The sequence below is a fragment of the Gracilinanus agilis genome, chromosome 6 (assembly GCF_016433145.1).
Source record: "Gracilinanus agilis isolate LMUSP501 chromosome 6, AgileGrace, whole genome shotgun sequence".
NCBI classification, from domain to species: domain Eukaryota; kingdom Metazoa; phylum Chordata; class Mammalia; order Didelphimorphia; family Didelphidae; genus Gracilinanus; species Gracilinanus agilis.
The window spans coordinates 126,269,848-126,291,424 of NC_058135.1; the positions used below are offsets into that span (position 1 = coordinate 126,269,848).

General features: G+C 38.5%; 1 protein-coding gene across 1 annotated transcript in view; it reads left to right on the forward strand.

Annotated features, from left to right (window-relative positions):
- The window catches only part of TTC29 (tetratricopeptide repeat domain 29), a 149,412-nt gene that overhangs the window by 115,532 nt on the left and 12,303 nt on the right, over positions 1 to 21,577 (forward strand). The window contains exons 7-8 of the mRNA XM_044681697.1: positions 8,099 to 8,190; positions 19,299 to 19,422. Of these exons, the coding sequence (XP_044537632.1) occupies positions 8,099 to 8,190; positions 19,299 to 19,422 (216 nt within the window). The remainder of the gene's footprint in view (positions 1 to 8,098; positions 8,191 to 19,298; positions 19,423 to 21,577) is intronic.

The window sequence follows — 21,577 nt, forward strand, 5'->3', positions numbered from 1 at the left end:
AGAATGGAGAATGGGCAACAAAATTAGATAAATGACATAAGAAATGACATGCTCAAGTAGAAAAGTTGACTATGGCCTACAGAACCTTCCAGTTCTAAACATAGGATTATAAGAACATTCTATAATGTCCATTCTCATGGCCTACTCCAAATCATGTTTATCTTCCTCTTCTCTGACTTCCTAATGCACCTTCATCTCTAGAAATTCTGTGGTGGGTCACTTCTGTTTCGATTGGTGATTGCTCTTCCCGAGCCAGTATTTTAGGCATCTCCAGTCTGTTCTACATCTCTCCCTACTCCCTGGCCATCTTCTTACCAACTTTTTTCCTCTGTCTAGACACCATCATCTCTGTCCCCTTCCAGTTCTGGAACCAAAGGGATCTAGAATCAAATGATCAAATCCCATCTGCTATTGCTCCTGGAAGCAATATGTTGCATCTGCTCCTTATGGCCTGATTCATTTTTTCTGTAACCTTTTGAAACAAAATCCCCATTTCCCTTGTATATGTATGTTTTCTCCCCCATTCTTGAAGGCAGGGACTGACTTTACTTTTGTATTTGCATCCTCACTGTTTAGGAGAGGGCTTGACACATTTTTGCTGCTGTTCAGTCATTCAGACTTTTCTTGATCCTGTGGACCATAGCACACCATATCCTTCTATCCTCCACTATCTCTCGGAGTCAGTCCAAGTTCATGTTCATTGTTTCCATGACACTCTCTATCCTTCTCATCCTCTGTCGTCCCCTTCTCCTTTTGCCTTTAATCTTTTCCAACATTAGGGTCTTCTCTAATAAGTCCTATCTTCTCATTAAGTGGCCAACATATTTAAGCTTTAGCTACAGTATTTGTCCTTCCAAAGAAGAGTCTAAATTAATTTCTTTAAGTATTGGCTGATTTGATCTCCTGGCTGTCTAAGGGATTCTCCAAAATCTTCTCTAGCATCACAATTCAAAATGGTTGATTCTGCAATTCTTGGCTTTCCTTATAGTCCACACACTTAATAATATTTATTCACTTGTTCATTATTATAGAAAGGTTTCATATGCACAGTCCTGTCTCCCAGTTAGTTTGTGACCTCTAAGGAGGCACAGACTAAGCACAGAGTAGCCATCAGACTGTGTGCTTCTTGAGGACAAGACTCTTCTTTTGCCTCTCTATGTATCCCCAGTGTTTATTTAGAACAGCTCCTGGCACACCCAGGTACTTACTAAATATCTGACTGAATGAGTGATCTACCCATCCTTTTGTTGTTCAGTCATTTTCAGCTTTGGCCAACTCTTCATGACCCCATTTAGAGTTTTCTTGACAGAGATATTAAGGTGCTTTGCCACTTCCTTTTGCAGCTCATTTGACAGAGGAGGAAACCAAGGCAAATAGGGTTGAGTGACTTGCCCAGGATTACATTGCTAATAAGTGCATGAGGTAAGATTTGAACTCAGGTGTCCCTGCCTCCAGGCCCAGTTCTCTATCCACTGTGCCACCTAGCTGCCCTAAATCGTTTTGACTACACCGCGTTAAGACTTACTTCTCCTTTAACCAATATTATACTAGTAAGCTGTTACAATAAGAAAAACCCCATAGAGGGGTTTATCATAAATAGTAATAATTCTATACAAGTTTTGATTTAGAGTGCATGTAACCTGCGAATCCTTATGTTTTCTCTCTGCTTTCATCCTTACTTATGCCCCCCCTTCCTTTTTTATGAAACTTTACTCGTACTCAGTACGTGAAAACTTTAGAACTGGGGCCAGAATTTTCCTTTCATTAAATATTTTGAACCTGCCAATTTTTTCTCCTCCCTTTTAATATTTGGTTTACGCTCCCAGATGCTAACCTTTCAGACCTTGGCTTTGTTATCAACATATTGCATGCCACAGGGGCACACCATCAAGTACAGTGGGGCCCTCTAAGGTGTCTGGCTCTTCATTTAAGGTAGCCTGCTTTGACCGTGCTTTTATTTTGCTTAGTTGTTCTCTAAGTTTCTAAGTTGTGCTAAGCTTCCATATTTTAGCATGCCCTCCTTAATCATTTTAGCTCTCATTGATCCTCCTTTATTCTGAGATTTATTCCTCATGGCCCCAGAGGGCCAGAGCAATGGATGAAAGTTGCAAGAGGCAAATTTAGGCTTAATGTAAGGAAAAATTTCCCAATGGACCCAGAGCCTTAAGCAATTGGGAGTCCTTGCACCTGAAACCAATTCAGTTTAAAGATCAGAGATTTAAAGCTAACCAGGACTTCAGTGTGGTCATCTAGGCTAACCTCTGCATTTTACATATGAGGCAAGGTTACATGACTTGCCCAGAGCTACAGTTTACACACAAGATTTAAATGGCCATTTCCCCTGGTTCTCATTTAATGGACTAGATTTTCCCCATTGCCTCTATCATTCCACTTCATAAGTATTTAGGGAAGTGCATTAACCAGAAAGGGTAGAGGCCTGTGCTCTCACCCTTCTACTAATTAGCTGCTTGTCCTTGGGAGCAATCCTGTTTAGAAGCAGGACTTGAACTCAAATCCTCTGATTCAAAACTCATTGGTCTTTCCACTGCACCCATGCTCAAGTGAGGTAGTGGAGAAGGGGATGAGACAGACCCTCCAGGATACCCCAAGCCCAATGCACATTGGCATCATTCATTGATCTCCAGCATTCCATGTGACACAGTTCTTTGTGTCACATGGAATGTGGGCAATCACTCAGGGCAGCAGTGAACTAAGAAATGTGATAGTTACAGGCCCAGTGAGTGGGTGACATCCTGGAGCTGGGTGAAGTGGAGGTGCTTACTTTCTCCTCCAAGGTTACACATTGGGAAGAGATATTCTCTCTGCTACACTTTGCAGTCTCCAAACATCTCATGTCACCCCAATGTAGAGAATCATTTTTCCCCAATATTGGTGTCTGGGGAGTTGGGTAGGCAGAGAAGAATGTATCCCTTTTGTTTCCTTGATAGCATTCTAAGTCCTCTTTCCTCTCTGACTGCTCCTCCTCAGTCTTCCTTGTTTATTCATCATCCTATTCCTGCCCTAAAGTATCATTTTTTCTTTCTGTCCCCTCTCTCAGTAACTTTACCCATTCCTAAGACTCAACTAACTCTTCTATAAGAATGACTCCCAAACTATATATCCAGTCCAAAACTCTCTTCCCTGAGCTCCAGTCCTGTCTTACTAGCATCTCAAAATCTGAAACTAAATTCATTATGTGTCTATTCTTATTTATAAACATGTATCACCTCTCAACTTCCCAACGACTTCACCAACCTCCAAGGCACTTGGGTTCAAAACCTTGGAATCGGCTTAGAGCCTTCCTCCTCCTCTATGTGTATGGAGGTGGAGTGGGTCCAAGTGAGCAGTTAGAATTATGCTATAATAGTAAGTTAGAGTTGTTATTGTTGAGTTATTTCAGTCATGACCAACTCTTTGTGACCCCATTTTGGGGTCTTCTTGGCAAAGATGCTGGAGTGTTTTCTAATTTCCTTCTCGAGCTCATTTTAAAAGATGAATTGAGTCAAGCAGGGTTAGCAAATAAAGGTCTGAGACTGGATTTAAACTCAGGAAGAGGGTCTTCCTGACTCTAGGTCCAATGTGCCTCCTAATGTCACAGCTCTAAACCTCTGAGCATATGATCCCTCATCCCCACATCCCACCATTGGTTGTCATGTCTTGCTGATTGCACACTATCTCTCACATCTAACCCTTCCTTTTCACTCTGTCACACACTGTCTTTTCTCAGGCTTCTCTGGATACATTGAGGATGGATCCTTGAGGATAGCCTTGAGGAGCCCCTTGAGGATGAGTTTAGGTCATCTTTGTCTTTGTATTCCAAGTACTTCACATAGTTTGTCATGCATAGTAGGAACTTACTGTTTTGGACTGGAATGAAGTTCTTTGAGGGTAGGTTCTCTGGGATTTGTTTTTGTCTTTGTTTCTTAAACACATTCCCACCCGGCCTTGCACAGTTGAGTGCCTCAATATGTATTAGCTGAATTGAATTGAATCAAAAGGTCCAAAGTTGAAGTCAAAGGAAGAAAAGAGCATTTCACATTAGTGGAGGGAGACTCAGTGAAGTCTTCCTACAGAAGTTACAATTTAAGCTGGACTTTAAAAGATGGGCAAGATTTATTATACCAGGGGAGGATGGAATGGGGCATTCCAGGTGTAGAGAATAATGCTCATGTCAGCATTGAGAAGACAGTGGGCATTTGCAAAGGACTAAGGGTAGGCCAGCTTGATGGGAGGATAGAGGGGTACTTCAAGACCTCATGAAATAAGGTGGGGAGCATCCACATTTCTATAGAACCTTGAATGCAAAGCTAGGAAATTTGAATTGTATTTAGTAAACAACAGAAAACTACCTCTAAAGGGTTTTTAGCACAGGAATTATGATTAATATTATGCCTAAGGAAGATAAGGATCATAGTAATGTGGATAATAGATTAGAGAAAAGGGAACCAAGATTTGGGGAAAACCAATAGAATCATGTTGCATTAGTAGATTAAAGAATTAGTGCCATGTGTAGAGGCTTATCATTTTCCTCCAAAGAACAGCTAAAGTACTGGGACATTGTAATTATGTTGTAGCTTGAGCAATAGCTGAGACTAGGGAGACTGGGGTCTCTTCCCAGTTCTGTCACTAATTTGCTGGGTAACTTCATGCAAGTTATTTCACTTCCTCTGGCCTCCATTTCCCTATCTGGGAAATATGGTTATTGGGCTTAACAAACCCAAATATCTTTCCAAGTTCTAAATTCCTGAGATTCTATGGTTGCACCGAGTGATGGATCTCTCTTCTGCTAACTGATGTAGTTGCATGATTCCATCAAAGGTTGCTGGGCATTTGTCTAGGTAGCACCTTTTTTAAATTTTTTTAAATATTTTTTTAAAACCTTACCTTCCATCCTGAGAGTCATTACTATGTATTGGCTCTAAGGCAGAAGAGTGGTAAGGGCTAGGCAATGGGGGTTAAGTGACTTGCCCAGGGTCACACAGCTGGGAAGTGTTGGCGCCTCTTTTGAATAAGGTCAAAACATTCTTTCTGTGCATACCTGTGTATCCAGCTTTGATTGTGGCTTCTTATTGCCTACTAAATACAGGTCAAACTTCTTAATCTGGCATACAAGGTTCTCTCTTCTTTAAAATCAGGTTGGGGTGAGTCAGGCCTAGAGACAGGAGGTTCTAGGTTCAAACCCGGCCTCAGCCACTTCCCAGCTGTGTGACCCTGGGCAAGTCACTTGACCCCCATTGACCACCCTTACCAATCTTCCACCTATGAGACAATACACGGAAGTACAAGGGCTTAAAAAAAAAATATCAGGTTGGGGTGGGGGTGGGGAGTTGGGTGGCTCAGTGGATTGAGAATTAGGCCCAGAGATGGGAGGTCCTGGGTTCAAATATGGCCTCAGACACTTCCTAGCTGTGTGACCCTGGGCAAGTCACTTACCCCCTTTGCCTAGCCCTTACCACTCTTCTGCCTTGGAGCCAATACACAGTATTGATTCTAAGATGGAAGGTAAGGGTTTAAAAAAATCAGGCCAGGGTTTAAGAGAGAGAGAGAGAGAATATCCTTACCTGTGTTTGGTCTAAGCAAGATCTTCAGTGTTCAGGACTTTCATGACTTTAGAACTTCAGCTAAGAAAAGCCAATGTTCATTCATACTACGATATCTGATGCTTAAGGAAGGGTAAAAGAACATCCCTAAGGTTATATTCATTGTTGCTTGATTCATCAAGTGTCAAGATCTGCTTTAAGAAAGCATTATATACAGCAACAGAAATATTGTTTGGAGAATGACTTGTGTATGTCTACCTCCAGAGAAAGAACTAATAAATAGAAATAAGCAAGACATAGTTTTATATATATTATATCTTTTTGTCAATGATTGTTCAGAATTGGTGGGAACCTAAAGATACAGATAGCATGATTCAGTGGATAGCCCTTTGAAAATAGAATATTAGAATTGTAAAGAACCTTAGAAGTCATCTTCAGCCCTTACCTAAAGCAGAATTTGTGACAAGTAGTCACTTGGCCTCCACTTAAGAACCTCCAGGGATGGAGACTTCACCTCCTAAGACACAACCACTTTCACTTTCATTTTTGGACAACTCTAATTACTAGGAAGCTTTTTCATTTGGTTTTGAGCTGAAATATGTCACTTGACCCATCGTTGCTAGTTTTACTTTCCAGGGACAAACAGAAGAAGTCTGAATCCTCTTCTGCCTTCAATGACAGCCCTTCAAATATTGAAAGCAGCTGATTAATCTCTCTCTCTTTCCACCATCACCAAGTCTTTTCCAGGCTAAACATCCTCATTTCTCTCAACTGATCTGGCATGGACCAATCCCTACTATCCTAGCTATCGGAGCCAAACTCCTCTGGATATTCTCCAGTTTGTCATGGTCCCTAATAATAAATCCGTATATCTGAATGCCTTGCCACTATTAAGTGTCTCACACCAGTAAGTGCCTCAGAGAACATTCATACTTAAGTGAGACATTTTGTACTAAACAACATAAAATCCAGACAATCATGGAAATTCATTATCTTCTCATACCCTGGCTTCACAGAAATTATTTCTCAATTGATTTTAGAAGATAAATAAAAAAAGAATCAACCCCTATCTCCCACCATTTGGAATGCCAGAAGCTGCCTCAGACAGTGGGATCTAGGGCATATTCATATCCTCTCTCGCAACTCCTCTCTATCCCAAACCTAGCCAAATGACTTTCACTAATCCTTTCTTAGAAATGTGCAAAAAGGATTTCCATAGAGGGTCTTTAGAGATTTCTTGTGTCCTCATGTGTGTAATAGGTTGGGTCAAGTAACAATGAGGGAAGAAGAAAGAAAGGGATTTCATTTTATGTATTTTTCCTCCTGCCCAATGGAAAAAAAAAAAGATGAAAGGGGAAATTATACAATACAGATGATGTGAGTGTTAAATTAAATTAAGATCATATGTTTGACTGTGGCAGCTATAATCCTTTGATTATCGACAAGGTCATCATTAATGGAGTGCATTTGTAAGAAAGATTTTTAGTGTATATTAAGTCCTGGTTAACAGATTTTTGTGTGTGTGCACAAATAATGAAAGATAGAAGCAATAAAATGACTGATTGAAATGGAATGTAGCCTAAACTCATGCTTTTTAAATCACTATTTGCAGAAAGAAAATGCTGTTTTAAGCTACTATATTAGAGTAGTATGCAATGCCTTATGTCACTTGGAGTAGTGATGCATTATTTGAAAATCATATTTGAGAACCATTCAATTATTCCTTCACATTGAAAATTATATGGATTGGGAGATTTGGGGCTAGAAGGCCAAAAGCAAAACAATGCTTGTTGGGGAAGTCCCTGGCATTGTTGAAAAAGTACAAGCTCTATGCATAGAAACAAACCAATATTTCTGTTTTGATGAATCAAAGTGTTTTGTGCTACAAACATATAAAAATAAGTATTGATATGAATGAATGAGAAGGCAGAAATTAAGTACTAACTATATGCCAAGCATAGCTAAAGGCAAAAGCAGAAATAAAATAAGAAGACAATCCCTGCTATGAAGGAAATCACATTCTAATTGGGGAAGACAATAATTACAGTAGAGTTTTGCTGCAGGGAAGACAGAAGAAAGGCCCTGAAATTCTAAGGGTGCAGCTGGGTTTCTACAAAGCCAAGGAGCCCTTATGATAAATCAGGCTATCAGAGACCTACAGGGCAGAAAGCCTGGAAGGGAGTTGGCCACCAACATTGAAAAGTGAGGAATGGTTTTAAGGGTCTCTAGAATTCTAGAGGGTATGCTGGAGAGATGAGGTTTGGGGATTCACTGTCTGATTCGGAAGGAAAAAAGGAGAAGGAATCATTGACAAGAAAGTTTGGTGTAGGCACTGGGTTATCCATCTAGGGCCCTCCAGATTCTCCCATGGATAGTCAGCAGTGAGGGAGGGGGAATGGGGTGGTGTGATTTGTGTCAGCTTCAGCCGGGGGACCTCATGGGATCTGGGGAGGAGTTCAAAAATAATAATATCAAAATAGTTCTGTAGTTGTGATTCAAAATAGTACCTGGCATTGTAATGATTCTAATGGGTGTGTGTTTTTTTTTCTGTGTAACAGGCTCTCAACGTCTTCTCAGAAATCTCCGTAGCCCTAGAAGATGCTATTGGCCTAAGTAGGGCCTATGAAGCCATTGCCAAGGTCCTAGTAAGGTAGGTTAGCATATCCTTGTCCTGCTGTCCCTGTGAATTCACTCAACTATGAAAGACTGAAATTGTTTGAGGTCTGTCGCTTCCCATTACTGACTGCTTAAATTTTAAGCAGTGCCCTTCTTAGGGTGATCCCTTATATTGATGTTTGCTTTATAAACAAGTATGCTTTTCTTTTTAAAAGTATGGTCCCCATTTCTTCTTTGTTAATATATGGTTTCCTACTTTGTACTGTTTGGGGTTTTTTAAACTTTTTATTTTCCTTAAGGTTTGAGATGACCTTGAAAGAAAAGCAAGAAATCAGGTCACATTTCGTAGGTTAAAAAATCAGAAAGCACAGAAGCATACACTAAGCTTAGTGGATGTGCCTCATCATATATAACCTTTGAGGAGAACTCATCTTGGGGAAAAAGCATCTAGTATTGTTCAGTCTTGCTTGTTCCATTAAGACACTGCTTGTGTCAAGCAGATAAAAAATATACATTTGGTCACAATAGCAAGAATCTTATCATTTCACTTTAGATTGTCTCCAAGTTGTTACAGTTATAACAGTAGAAGAGAGATTTTAGCTCTTAGCCAGTGTCTGGCTCATAGTAAATATGTAAATAAATAAATAAATATGTAGTAAATAATTTTGAAGGAATGGAGAGGAAAGGGAGAGAGGAAGGAAGGAAGGAAGGAAGGGAGGGAGGGAGGAAGGAAGGAAGGAAGGAAGGAAGGAAGGAAGGAAGGGAGGGAGGGAACAAGCATTTATTAAGAACTACATGCCATGCATTGTGCTAAGCATTTTACAAATATCATCTCATTTAATACTCACAACAGCCCTGAGAAGTGGGTGCTATTATTTCCTCTTCTTTTTTTCAATTGAGGAAGTAAAAAACAGAAGTTAAGTGATTTGGCCAGGGTCACAGAGTTAGAAATTGTCTGAGACAGATTTGAACTCAGGTCTTCCTGACTCCAGTCCCTGTGCATCTTGGTAATACCACCTAGCTGCCTCTAACTACTAGCCTAACTACTAAACCTTAGAGGTATGATTTATGTTCAGGCCTTTCCTCACAAGTCCAGTGTTCTTTCTCTGTATGTCCCCTTGATATGCTAGGCTCCTTCCTCCTGACTTGGTCATTTCGCATGAGAACTCATTGTAGTGCACTCACTATGTGACCTACTCACTCTCTCTTCTAGTAGTACATCTCTTGGATGATTGTGGAAAGCATGCTGGATGTTGTGCCAGGCTTAGAATTGGGAGGCTCTGGCTTTGACACCAGTCTCGTGCTTACCCAATATAGCATCCTGGACAATTTAGCCTCTCTGAGCTGCAGTTACCTCTTCTGTCAAATAGGGATAGCTATAGCACTTCAAAATTATTTTAAGGATCAAATGAGGAGCTATATACATATACATACATATTTGATACATGTGTGTATGTATATATATGCATATTTTCTCACATACATATAAGCATACATATATTATAAAGTACTTTGCAAACCTTAACACTATATAAATCATGCTGAACTTATTTTGTTCTTATTATTATCATGATTATTATTTTTCCTGCTATTTCTTTCACAAGTCATCATTGGTGATATATTATAGCCTATTTCTACCTACCATGTATCTCTCTCTGGGTGTAAGTGAATGTTTCATCAAATGTTAAATAATAAAAAGACATTGTGTTAGCCTTAACTTCAAATTTCTTTTCATCTATATTTGATAGGATCTAGAAGGGACCTGAAGGCCATGGAGTCCAATCCTTCAGCATTACAGATAAAAAAAAAAATAAGGTGTAGAGAGATTAAGTGACTTCCCTAGGGTCACTCAGATAGAAAGTACATGAGGCAGGATTTGAACCCAGGTGTTCCTAACTTCCAATCCACTGCCTTATCCACTTTGCCAATTTTATATTTTGTAGGGTATTTGGGGGCAGTTATTTTAAACCTTTTAAAACAGTGATCCCTATGAATTTAAAAGCGCAGCCATTATCAACTATAGTATCATTATGTATTGCCTACTTTGTATTGTTTGTTTGTTTTTTAACGTTCTTTTTTCCCTCTTACCAAGAAAGCTAATCATTATTTAAAATATACCAAGTGCCAATGGCAAACACACTGGCCTCCCTGGCCTCCCTGAGAGCGGGTGAATTCATCAGTGACTGTGTAATCTAAGTTGATAGACATTATATTGACAAAAGAGATGCTGGAAGTACTCTCAAGGGAGACTGAGGCAACAAAAGGAGGGAGGAAGAGGAACCAAGTTGCATTTTAGTTCCTCTCCTTAAAAAACAGTAACCCAGCCATGCTCAGGAATAAGCTAAAGATCCTTTAGACTCCCTCCCTCCCAAATGTGAAAGGGAATTTTTATTCCCTTTGTCTATTTTAAGTTAATCAATCAAGAACTTAAAGTATCCCTACACTTAATTAACACTTAGTAAGTCACTAACCAAAAAAAGGCCACAAGCACTGCCCACCCACCCCCACCCCCGCAGCGCTAGGCAAATTGAAAGGCTATGATTGATTCCTGAGATGTGAGGAGAGCTGATGGGTGGAGAATACTGTAAATAAGTGGGAGCCTGAGAAAGATTCCCTCTCTTTTGATTCTGGAGCTCTTCATGCCTGGCTCTGGATTCTTGGCACTTCATTTTAATTATTACACAAACATGATTATCTAGAATGAAGTGACTGTTTAACTATATACATTGGAGAAATTCTTAATAAGGAAAAATGAAGCCCATTTGGAGCCAACCAATTCCAGGCTTCTTTGATCAGTTCTGAATAGCCTAAAGTAAAAGCTGACTTTTAAACTAGCTCATCCAACTGTTTTGTTTAAACTACACTAAATTCTTCATAGAAATGCTCAGGCTACTAACTTACCTTGTAGAACACAGAACTGGCCTAATGGCTTTACAAAATCAATTTATTCCTGAAAAGGGTTCTATGGGTTGTTTTTGGTTTTTTTTTGGTACAGTTAATGTTTTTCTGATGATTGCTGTTATCATTTCAGAAGTGCATTTCCAGAGAAAAATAATTTGACTCCAGGTCAAAAAAAAAGTTTTCTAATGAGTAAATTGTGCTCTGATCAATGCCAAGTGATGGGAAGGCCTTCTATATTTGACTTTTCTAGGGTATGTGTATTTGACAGTGCACAGATCCTCCCCTACCTCTGATTCATGTTTGGTTCTTCCTGTGTCAGGGTTCACACAGATTTATCATATGTATTGGAATACTAATGCATAATTCACTTTCCAGTGGTGATGGTAAAGCCTTGAGGGACCTCAGCCTTTTCTATTGTGGAGTAATTTTCAACTCAGTATCTTGTTAGCATCTAGAATTATTTTGCCTCTTGTGCCAAGATTTGACTTACTGGTCCACTTTTATGGCCATGGCTCCTTGGAAGAACAATTATTTAGTGAATATAGGCAGAAAAAGAAAATACTGAGTATTAATTTTAATTCAGGTCAATAAAATTTTATTACATACCTATTATATGAAATAATAGTAATAATCATTAGCATTTATATAAACATTAAGATTTGCAAAATGTTTGACAAATATCTCAGTTTGCCCTCACAACAATCCTGAGAGAGAGGCTTAAAATTTTTATTTTTATTAAATAAATTGGATGAAAAATTCCTTGTTTTAAAATTGGGAAACGAATGTTTCTATCTATCCATCTATCTGTCTGTCTGTCAGTCTATCATTCCTCAAAAATAGGAAGCTGATAGGTTGAATGACTTGCCTGGGGTCACACAGCTAGCCAGTGTTTGTGGCTTTTCCTGAATTTTAAACAAAAAACAAGCAAAAAACTCCCTGCGGGCCTCTAGGTGGCTCAGTAGATAGAGACAGTCCTAGAGATGGAAGTCTTGGATTCAAATTTGACCTCAGATACTTCCTAACTATATGTTTCTAACTATGTGATCACAACCTCAATTGCCGAGCCCTTACCACTCTTCTGCTTTGGAACCAAAAATTAGTATCAATTCTAAAACAGAAGGCAAGAGTTTAAAAAACATTTTTGAAGCCCTGTGCTAAGTTCTGGAGATACAAAGACAAGACTAAAAATGTTCCAGCCATCAGGCATTTACTTTCTTCTATACAACAGTACAAAGTCTAGGTAAATTATTGTCAGAGAAAAACTGAGAAAGATAAAGGGAGAAACAAAGTAGGAAACAAAGAGGACAGAGACAGAAACAGAGACAAAGAGAGATACAAAGAAAAGAAGAGAGGTAGAGACAGAGAGATAAAGATTGAGGCAGACAGAGACAAAGAGAAAGAACTAACAATAGAGGACCAGGAAAAAAATGTATATGATAGTTTGCCCCTGAGCTTTGCTTTTTTTTTAAAACATTTATTAATATTTATTTTTTAGAAAAGTTAATATGGTTACATGATTTATGCTCTTACTTTCCCCTTCTCCTCCCAACCTCCCCCATTCCATGGCTGATATGCATTTCTACTGGTTTTAACATGTGTCATTGATCAAGACCTATTTCCAAACTGTTGATAGTTGCATTGGTGTGGTAGTTTCGAGTCTACATCCCCAATCATGTCTGCATCAACCCATGTGTTCAAGTAGTTGCTTTTCTTCTGTGTTTCCTCTCCTGTAGTTCTTCCTCTGAATGTGGGTAGCGTTCTTTACCATAAGTCCCTCAGAATTGTCCTGGGTCATTGCATTGCTGCTGGTACAGAAGTCCATTACATTCTGTTTTACCACAGTATATCAGTCTCTGTGTACAATGTTCTTCTGGCTCTGCTCCTTTCACTCTGCATCAATTCCTGGAGGTCTTTCCAGTTCACATGGAATTCCTCCAGTTTATTATTCCTTTGAGCACAATAGTATTCCATCACCAGCATATACCACTGAGCTTTGCTTTTAAAGAAACTGGCCACTGTGTGAGGATATTGGGGCTCTCATGAGTGATAGTGGTGTTTGTTGTTATTTTTCAGCCTTCATTTTTGACCAGTGCCATCATCACCAGAGAATGTCTTGATTTGGCAGGATTTGGATTTAAGTGAGGCAGAATTGTGGGCAATTCTGTGAGGAAGGAACAAGACTGACCCTGTTTGCTAATTCGGAGGGAGTTTCTGTCCATTCAGACACTTTAGTAATATAAGGAATATTCATTGCTTCCTATTCTCCAGCCCCATTGTGATCTCCACCATGACTAAAGTCAACTTTTTGCTTATTGTATCAACTGGTGGGCCAAGAACCTATGACTCTGGAGCAGATGCAATGGCACCCCAGTTCAAATGAACAGATTCCTTACTCGTGAACATCATGCAAAGAGCCCAGAAATTAGATGCTAGACGTGGGACTTTCTCTCTGTAACTGAATACAAAGCTATTGGTCTTCTGAAGTTACTCCAAAAGTCTTGCCTCATATCCACAACCTGCAATCCTAACCCCTACCAGCTATCTCACAGTATACCCTATTGAGCACCAGGGCCCAGGTTGGAAAGTATGAATTAGACCCAGACAACAATTATTCAGCTGCAGATCCTACTGAGAGGCCATTTCAGTACCAACATGTTTCATACAAATAAACAATACCTTGAATATTTTAGATTCTGCAAATTGTTGCTGCAACCTTGAACCAAAGAAGAAGCTTTCAAAGACTTAAGTACTCTTGATACATGAATTAGCCATGTGACGTCCAGAGGAGGAAAAAATACTTAGCAAAATCATTAAAAGTTCACTTAATTCTTATGTTGTCAAATCAGATTACTCTCTGAAGTACCATCTAAGCCTTCAACAGTTATTTGCGTTTATTAGTAAATGAGAGAGATTTGAACTTGAAATTAATTAAAGGCATCCTCAAGTACATGTCTGGCTGGAAAAGAAGATGGGTCGGTCGTGTAGCAAAAATGAATCAGAGGCACAGTGAGGATGGCATTGTCCTCCATAGACATTGGTGAAATTTAGAAGGTATGTGCATTTAGAAAGAATGATGATGAGAGTGCCATTTTGAATGTTGACTCAGAGATGCTTATGGTTTGCCTAAGTGGATATAGCCAGCATGTAGTTATTCAGAAGAAAGATGAGGGCTGTTTTATAGATTTGGGAATCATCTGCATAAAAATAATACTTTAACCTTTAGGAGCCACTGAGATCAATAAGAGAAGGTGAGAAAGAGAAAAAGGCAAAAAGCTCAGGGGAAAGCCTTTGGGAATAATCAAACTGAAGGGACAAGACATGGATGAGAGGGGAAGGAGTGATAGGTAAAAGAGATGGTTTGATTTTTGGATCATTTCTCATGCAATCCTTGTGGATGAGGGGAGAGAAGTGGGCAGCCAGGTGCTAAATGAATATTTCCATTGTATTGAATTGTTCTGGGTCTGACAAAGCTGCCTGCCTATATATTATATAGATATGGATATAGATATAGATTAGATATAGATATAGATATAGATATAAAGAGAGATACACATCTATATATTTAGATATTTGCCAATGGCAAAGCAGATATAAGAATAAAAATCCTTGGAGATTGGAAGCTTTTAAAATGGGTATGAACTAGGAGCAGCTAGGTGACTCAGTGGATTGAGAGCCAGACTTAGAAATGGGAGGACCTGTTTTCAAATTTGGCCTCAGATACTTCCTAACTGTGTGACTTTGGGCAAGTCACTTAACCCCAATTGCCTAGCCCTTACTGCTCCTCTGCCTTAGAACCAATACTTAATATTGATTCTAAGACAGAAGGTAAGAGACTTTTTTTAAATGGGTATGAGCCCTCAACTAAAAACACTTCCAGTATTTATAGTCCTAAAACTTGGGGACTCAATAATTTAGACTTTCCTCCATCTCAGGAATGGCCCGGGGACTAGCCAAATTACTGAAGATAGAAATGGTGAGCCAGGTTCTCTTTTTTGGTTAAGTACATCAAAATCAGTTTCTATACATGTATCATGTCTATATATCATGGTTATAAGGTGGTCCATGTATCATGCAATTATTTGTATAGTGGGAACACAAATGAATGAATGTATTTACAGGAGAAATTTCAAAATGACCCTAAATACTACCTTATTCACCATTATCATTTTGCCACTAGCTTTTCCTCCACGAAATGAAATAGAATATAAGCTCTTCGAAGGCAAGGATTGTTTTGTTCTTGTCTTTGTAGACTCAGTGTCTGGAGCACAGCAAGAATTTAATGATGCTTGTCGAATTGAAATAAAGAGTATGAAAAATCAAGTAAATATGTTGCACATGAAAGCTAATCAGAGAAATTCCATCCCTTTCTACCTTCCAAAAGATGTGCTTCCTTTTCCCTCATAGAATTGTTACCTTAATGATTTTGCCTGAATTGTTCTCCCTCAGACCTCTACCTTGTTTTGTGTCTATGCTCTCACGACCAGAAAAATCTCTTTAGAAGTTTTAGATACATAAAAAAGAAGTTTTAGAAAAATCCCAGAAACTCAGAAGTGGTTGAGATTTGTTGTGTCCAAAACACGCGATCCAGGTTTGTTGTCAATTTTCCAGCCAACGAGGCTTAAATTATTCCTCAAGTCAAACTCCTCCACTCTTTAGATCAATCAGTATAAAGTTTCATCTGTGAAAATTACCTTTCTGTTAGAGCTGAGATTAATTTCTTTTTGCTTGAGAGAAATGACATGCCCTAGTAATTTTCATATTTCCTTCAAAATGGAACATCGGGCCTTTGATGCGAAATTTCCTAAAAATGACCCCCCAAAATACATCAAAACATTTCTATTAATTCATGGAATTAAGAAAAGCCTTTTACATTTTCTCCTGTCACTGATTCCATTTGCCTTATTACTTTCATCTGTAGCCCACAAACTTGGTGGCACATTCAACAAACCCCTTAGTGGCTGTTTCATCTCTGCTCTATTTGATTTCTTCTCTCTGAGTAAATGATTAAGTTTTCATGCATTGGTTCAACCAAAATCTATGTTCACTCAACCACATCCTTTATTGATTACTTCTACTGCAAACAGTAGGCCAAGTGTGATATACATAATTGGACAGTTGTCAGGGGATGTGGGTGTTAACAGTCCTGTTTTCCCAGTTGGAAACTGGAATCACCTTGATACACAAATATTCTGCACTGTTTCATTCTCATTCTTTGGACCGAGGAGTCCTGCTCCTCGGAATATATGTTTTTAACTCTCTAAGGTCTGGTTGAATGAATCTAATGATTATACCATATAATATGCTCTCCGAGTTGCACCTGTGCACTGCATATAGAAAACTGGAATTAATATTTGTCTAACACTTTAACCTTGTCCTTTAACTTATACAAATCATCTGCAGCTTTTTGGGGTGGAAATGTTCGATTTTTCTCTCCCCTGAAAAGAAGATTGGTTTCTAAATCTATTGCTGAATTTAAAATTTAGAAACCTTTTGACCTAATGAGAAGGTTTACAATATATGTTCCAGATGATATATTAACAACTTGGCTGAATATAGAACTACATATTACTTGCACGAGGCATATTGTATAACCAGAGAAAGATTTTTCCTCCAGCGTTCTTTATCTGTGGCAAACTCTAAATAATTTCCCAGATGTTTCAGAAAGCTGTTGCTCTTTTGGGGAAAGGAGAGGAGGAAATCAGACTCATCTGGAAATAGCTGCATTTTCACTCTTTCTGTATTTCTAGTTCACCGAACTTACTCTCTTTGTGCCGTCACATACCTCAGCTGGAATAGACAAGTCTGGGATGTGCTGCCATCAAAAATATATCTGCTTTTAAGAATATGGACTTAAATAGGCTTCACTGAGTCCATTTGAGTGTGGAGATGATTTTACCCCAAGGTTTTTGGAGAGATATGCAAAATAAGTCACCAATTTTCATCTTTTTTTCATGGACTCAATTTTCTCTTGATGGTCACAGTCTAGAAACAGTGCTTGGAAATGCATATTGGGCCAGAAAAGTCTAATACAAGCTTGCCTAAGCATTTCCACTTCCACAAGTCTAAAGATAATGTTCTCTTATTGAAATGTTCTCTTGCTTTTTTTTTCCCTTCTAACCTGATCACACATGTCTATTATCCCTCAATATACAGATAAAGGTTATTACAATATGTATGTCTCCCTGATGTCATCTCTTGCCCATAAAATCTTGGGTTGGGTCTCCACTTGAGAAATTCTAGCCTATAATTGACTGTTCTCTGGAGAGCTCCGTTGTATCTTAAGCACAGAACAAGAAAACCTAGACTTCATTGCAGCATTTGGAAGAGAGGAAAGGCTAGTTCCACACTAGAGATATTTTTATCCCTTTTCTTCCCCTTCATTTCATTCAGGAAAACAGCCCAAAACAGATTCAGAATCCCATTCTACCCTATTTCTGACACATAGAGCATGAAGTTACAGTGAGAAGGAAGTTATGTATTATCTGACCTTTTGTTTCTCATGGAATTGTCAGAAGAAAATTGTGTGGGTGATCTTATTTGACACAATGCACTTCCAAACCATAACAGAAAGTAAATGGATCATTAGGACCTTCAGCTCATCCCAAGATACGATTCTGCAACTTAGGGGCAAATGAATCAAAATTAAGCACACAAATTGGCATCAGCATCTGTTGCATGTGCTTTTGTCTATTGTAAATAACAATACGTTTACATTTCCTGTTTTGTTGCTATTATGTTTGTTTGGGGGGGGTTGGGGTATGGGGGAGATGATAGCTAAGCATCATCCAGAACAAATCCTGGTGAATATTTCTAACACTAATTTTCTCGTGTGGTTCATTTATTATCTCTGAAGACAGTTCCCAAAAACAATTCCAGAAATGCTTTGGTATCATTTGAATGAGTGTATGGTTGTACCCAAGTGACTACTTTTATTTTTTTATTTCTAAATATGTTTTATTGATGCTTTTTAATCTTTGTATTATTTTTTCTTTTTTCCAGTTTCTTTTAGTTTTTTACATCAATACAATTTTTAATAATCATTTTCTGACAGTTTGTAATCTGTGTTCTCTCCCTACCTCCCTACCCTCCCTGCCCCAAGATAGCATGTAATATGATACAGGTCGTATATGTATTATCACACTATATATATATATATTTCCATGTTCATCATGTTGTAAAAGAAAATTCATATTGCTTACATGAGAGAAAAATTCATGAAGGAAATAAAATCAAGAATGTATGCTTCACTCTGCATTCAAACACTATCAGTTCCTTCTATGGCAATGAATATCTTTTTTTTTGTCATCAGCAAGGTGATGACTTTGGAAGGGAGAAGAGTCTTTTGGGTGTTACTACAAAGCTTCTAATCTTCAGTCAGAGGACTCAGGATTTTACACTCTTCTGTCTTAGCTGAAATATTTGTATTATTGTATATATGGGGAGAATTGAGCCAGAGGCACCCAAATGGTACGTCCCACAGTCATGTTCTCCCACTCTGTAGAATATGCCTGGCCAATTCATAATCTTACAAAAGAAGATAAAAAATAAATTCCAAGTGGGATTGAATTAAAAGATGAATGGGTAGAAGTTGTGTTATAATTCTAGGAGAGGAAAGCATCTTGAAAATAGGAATTATTTCATGCCCTGTATATGGATCTCAGGGACTAGCATAGGACTAGGCACTTAGTAGGCACTTACTACTTTTTGGTTGATTGTTATATATTGAGATAGTAATCATTAGTAAATACAGTGGCCAAATTGGGGTTGTGTACTTATTCTAGGAATAAGTATTTCAAGTCAGACAAGTGCTTTCTACTATCCTGTTTAGGCACAATTCTCTTACTCATGTATAATACATTAACCCAGAGTTTTACCACGTTAGAAATACTTAGCCCACCCACAGACCTTCACAGTGATGGCAATCTTGCTAGAAGTTCAACAAAACAAGCCAACCCAACAAGGGTCCTGGCACATGGGCGATGGGTCTCCTTTTGGTGCTGTCACTTCCAGTAGTGTAGACACTTAACAGAATGCCTAAATGTTTCTTAAACTGTCTCACATCAAGGAAAATTTTCCTGCATGGGATAATTCAAAATCACCTTATGTTAACTGCGCCCCTAGGACAGAAAGGAAGGGGTTGAGTGAACTCTCTCACTAGGAAAGAAGAAGATGGAGATAAAGGATAAGTTCCCACTAATAAACCCTTATTTCAGGAATTTTTCTCTTTTTATTCAATTCCAGCCAAGGAAATACGTTGGAAGCCCTTGGTTTCTTGGAAAAAGTTGTGGAAATTGCAAGAAATACGTCCCAGAAAGGAAGAATGGTCGAAGCCTGTACAATGCTTGGGGACATTTATAATGAAAAAGTGAGTATTTTTAAGAAGTGTGTAGTATGTACTAGGGTAATGTGTGAACCCCCACACTCCATTTGGCCCTCACCATATTATTCTAATCATCCTCTTCTGCTTACATAATTTAATAAATCTACCAAACATGAGTTGGCAAGGGGTTTGTGGCTATTTCCAATGCCCTTTGGTTTACAAAATTAAAACAAAAATGTCTAATAAGTAATTGGCACCTATGATGAAGAGAAATAGTTAAAAGAAATGGGAGAAGGGGACGGAAGCAGAGAAAGAACTAATGGTTATGATTGATAGATTATCTTTCATATTTAAAAGATAGGGGAGAACAGGAGAAAAGACAAGAATTTTTTTCCAGTTTTCAACAAAGGGAAGAGAATAGTCTCTATGCAATATGGGCCATTGAACTTGTCTTTCATTCCTGGAAAAACTGTACTAAGCATCATTCAAAGGGATGAATTAGTAACAGCTATCCCAAAGAGACAGCATTCTAAATCAAGGACTGGTCAGGCCAGACTAAGCTCATTTCTTTTTTTGTTCATCTTCATATACATATGGTAGGGTTAAGGTGGTAGATCAGAGCATCTGATTACCAGTTTTTATCAGGCATTTGGCATCTGATCCTCTTCTTGTGGAATAAAGGTAATTAGTTATAGGTTAATAAGGTAGTTTCAGAATTGGTTGAATGATCATTCCCAAAGACTAGTCACTAATGAACCATCTTGGAGGGAGATCTTCAGCGGAATACTCTAGCGATTTAAATTTAGTCTTGTACTGATTAACATTTTTATCAAGGAACTTGAATAAAGGCACAGATGATTCATCTATAAAATGTGCAGATGACACAAAAGTCAAGAGGAATAGATAAGCTTTGTGACAGGGTCTAAAAAGATCAACTGACTAGACCAGTGCTGGACAAACTTTTTAAAGAGGGGGCCAAAGGAAAGGAAATGCTCATCTGTCAGTCTGTTTCTAAGGCAACTCTTTCGAAGTTCCATTGTATTGCATCCTACTCGTTGTATTTGTCTGATTAGGAATAATGTCATGCAGCCCCATAGAACATTTCAGGGGGCCATAGTTTGCCCATCACTGGACTAGAATGTTGGATCTTATAAGAGGGAATTTATATTTGGGTTTAAAGAGGCAGCTATGTGATACAGTGGATATGGTACTCGACCTCAAGTCAAGAAGGCCTAAGTTCACATCCAACTTCAGACACTTAATAGCTGTGTGGCCCTGAAAAATCATATAACTTTTATCAGCCTCAATTTCATCATCTACAAAATGAGAATAATAATATGTACCTCCCAAAGTGATTATAAGGATAAAATGAAATAATATTTTAAAGCACTTCAAAAATCCTAAATTGACATATAAATGTTTGGCTGTTATTATTAAAAATAGGTAAGTATAAGATGGGGAAAGCATGGTTAAGTAAAACTTCATCTGAAAAAAGTTTTGGGAGTTTGGGTAAGTCCATCTGACTTAATAGCATAATTCAGTGGCCAAAAATTAATAAATAAGAATTAATGTGATCCTAGACTGCAATTAAGAGAGACATAGGATTCAGGTCTAGTCCCAATGTACTCTGACTCAGTTAAACCATTCCTAGAGTATTGAGTTCAGTTTTGGGCATTACCTTTTAGGCCCAGATATGCTGGAAAACATCCAAAAGAAAAGCAACCAGGGTGGCGAAGTACTTTGATTTCATGTTTTGTGAGGATCTGTTGAAGGCAATGAGGAATAGAAGACTTTGGGAGAACATGATGGTTGCTATTGATAATTCAAAGAATTGTCATCCAGAGAGGAGTTAGATTTGAACAGCATGGCCCTGGAGGAGGACAGGGTCATCCTGGAGGAGAGATGAATGGGTGGAAAGTCACAATAAGTGAAATGAAGGTCAATGTAAGAACCAATTTCCTGATGATTAGAATTGTTCAATAATAGAATGGGATGCTTCAGGAGCAATGACTTCCCATCTTTGAAGATCCTTCTGTGCACTCTGGATGACCACTTGTGAGGATGTGTAGTAGTAAGGTTCCTCACTTAGATGGAGCCTGACCCAAATGACTTCTGGTATTCCCATCCAAAGCTGAGGTTCTGTAATTCCATACTTTTTCGTCTCCCTCAGTACCTAGTTCTTCACACAATAGGTTTTAAT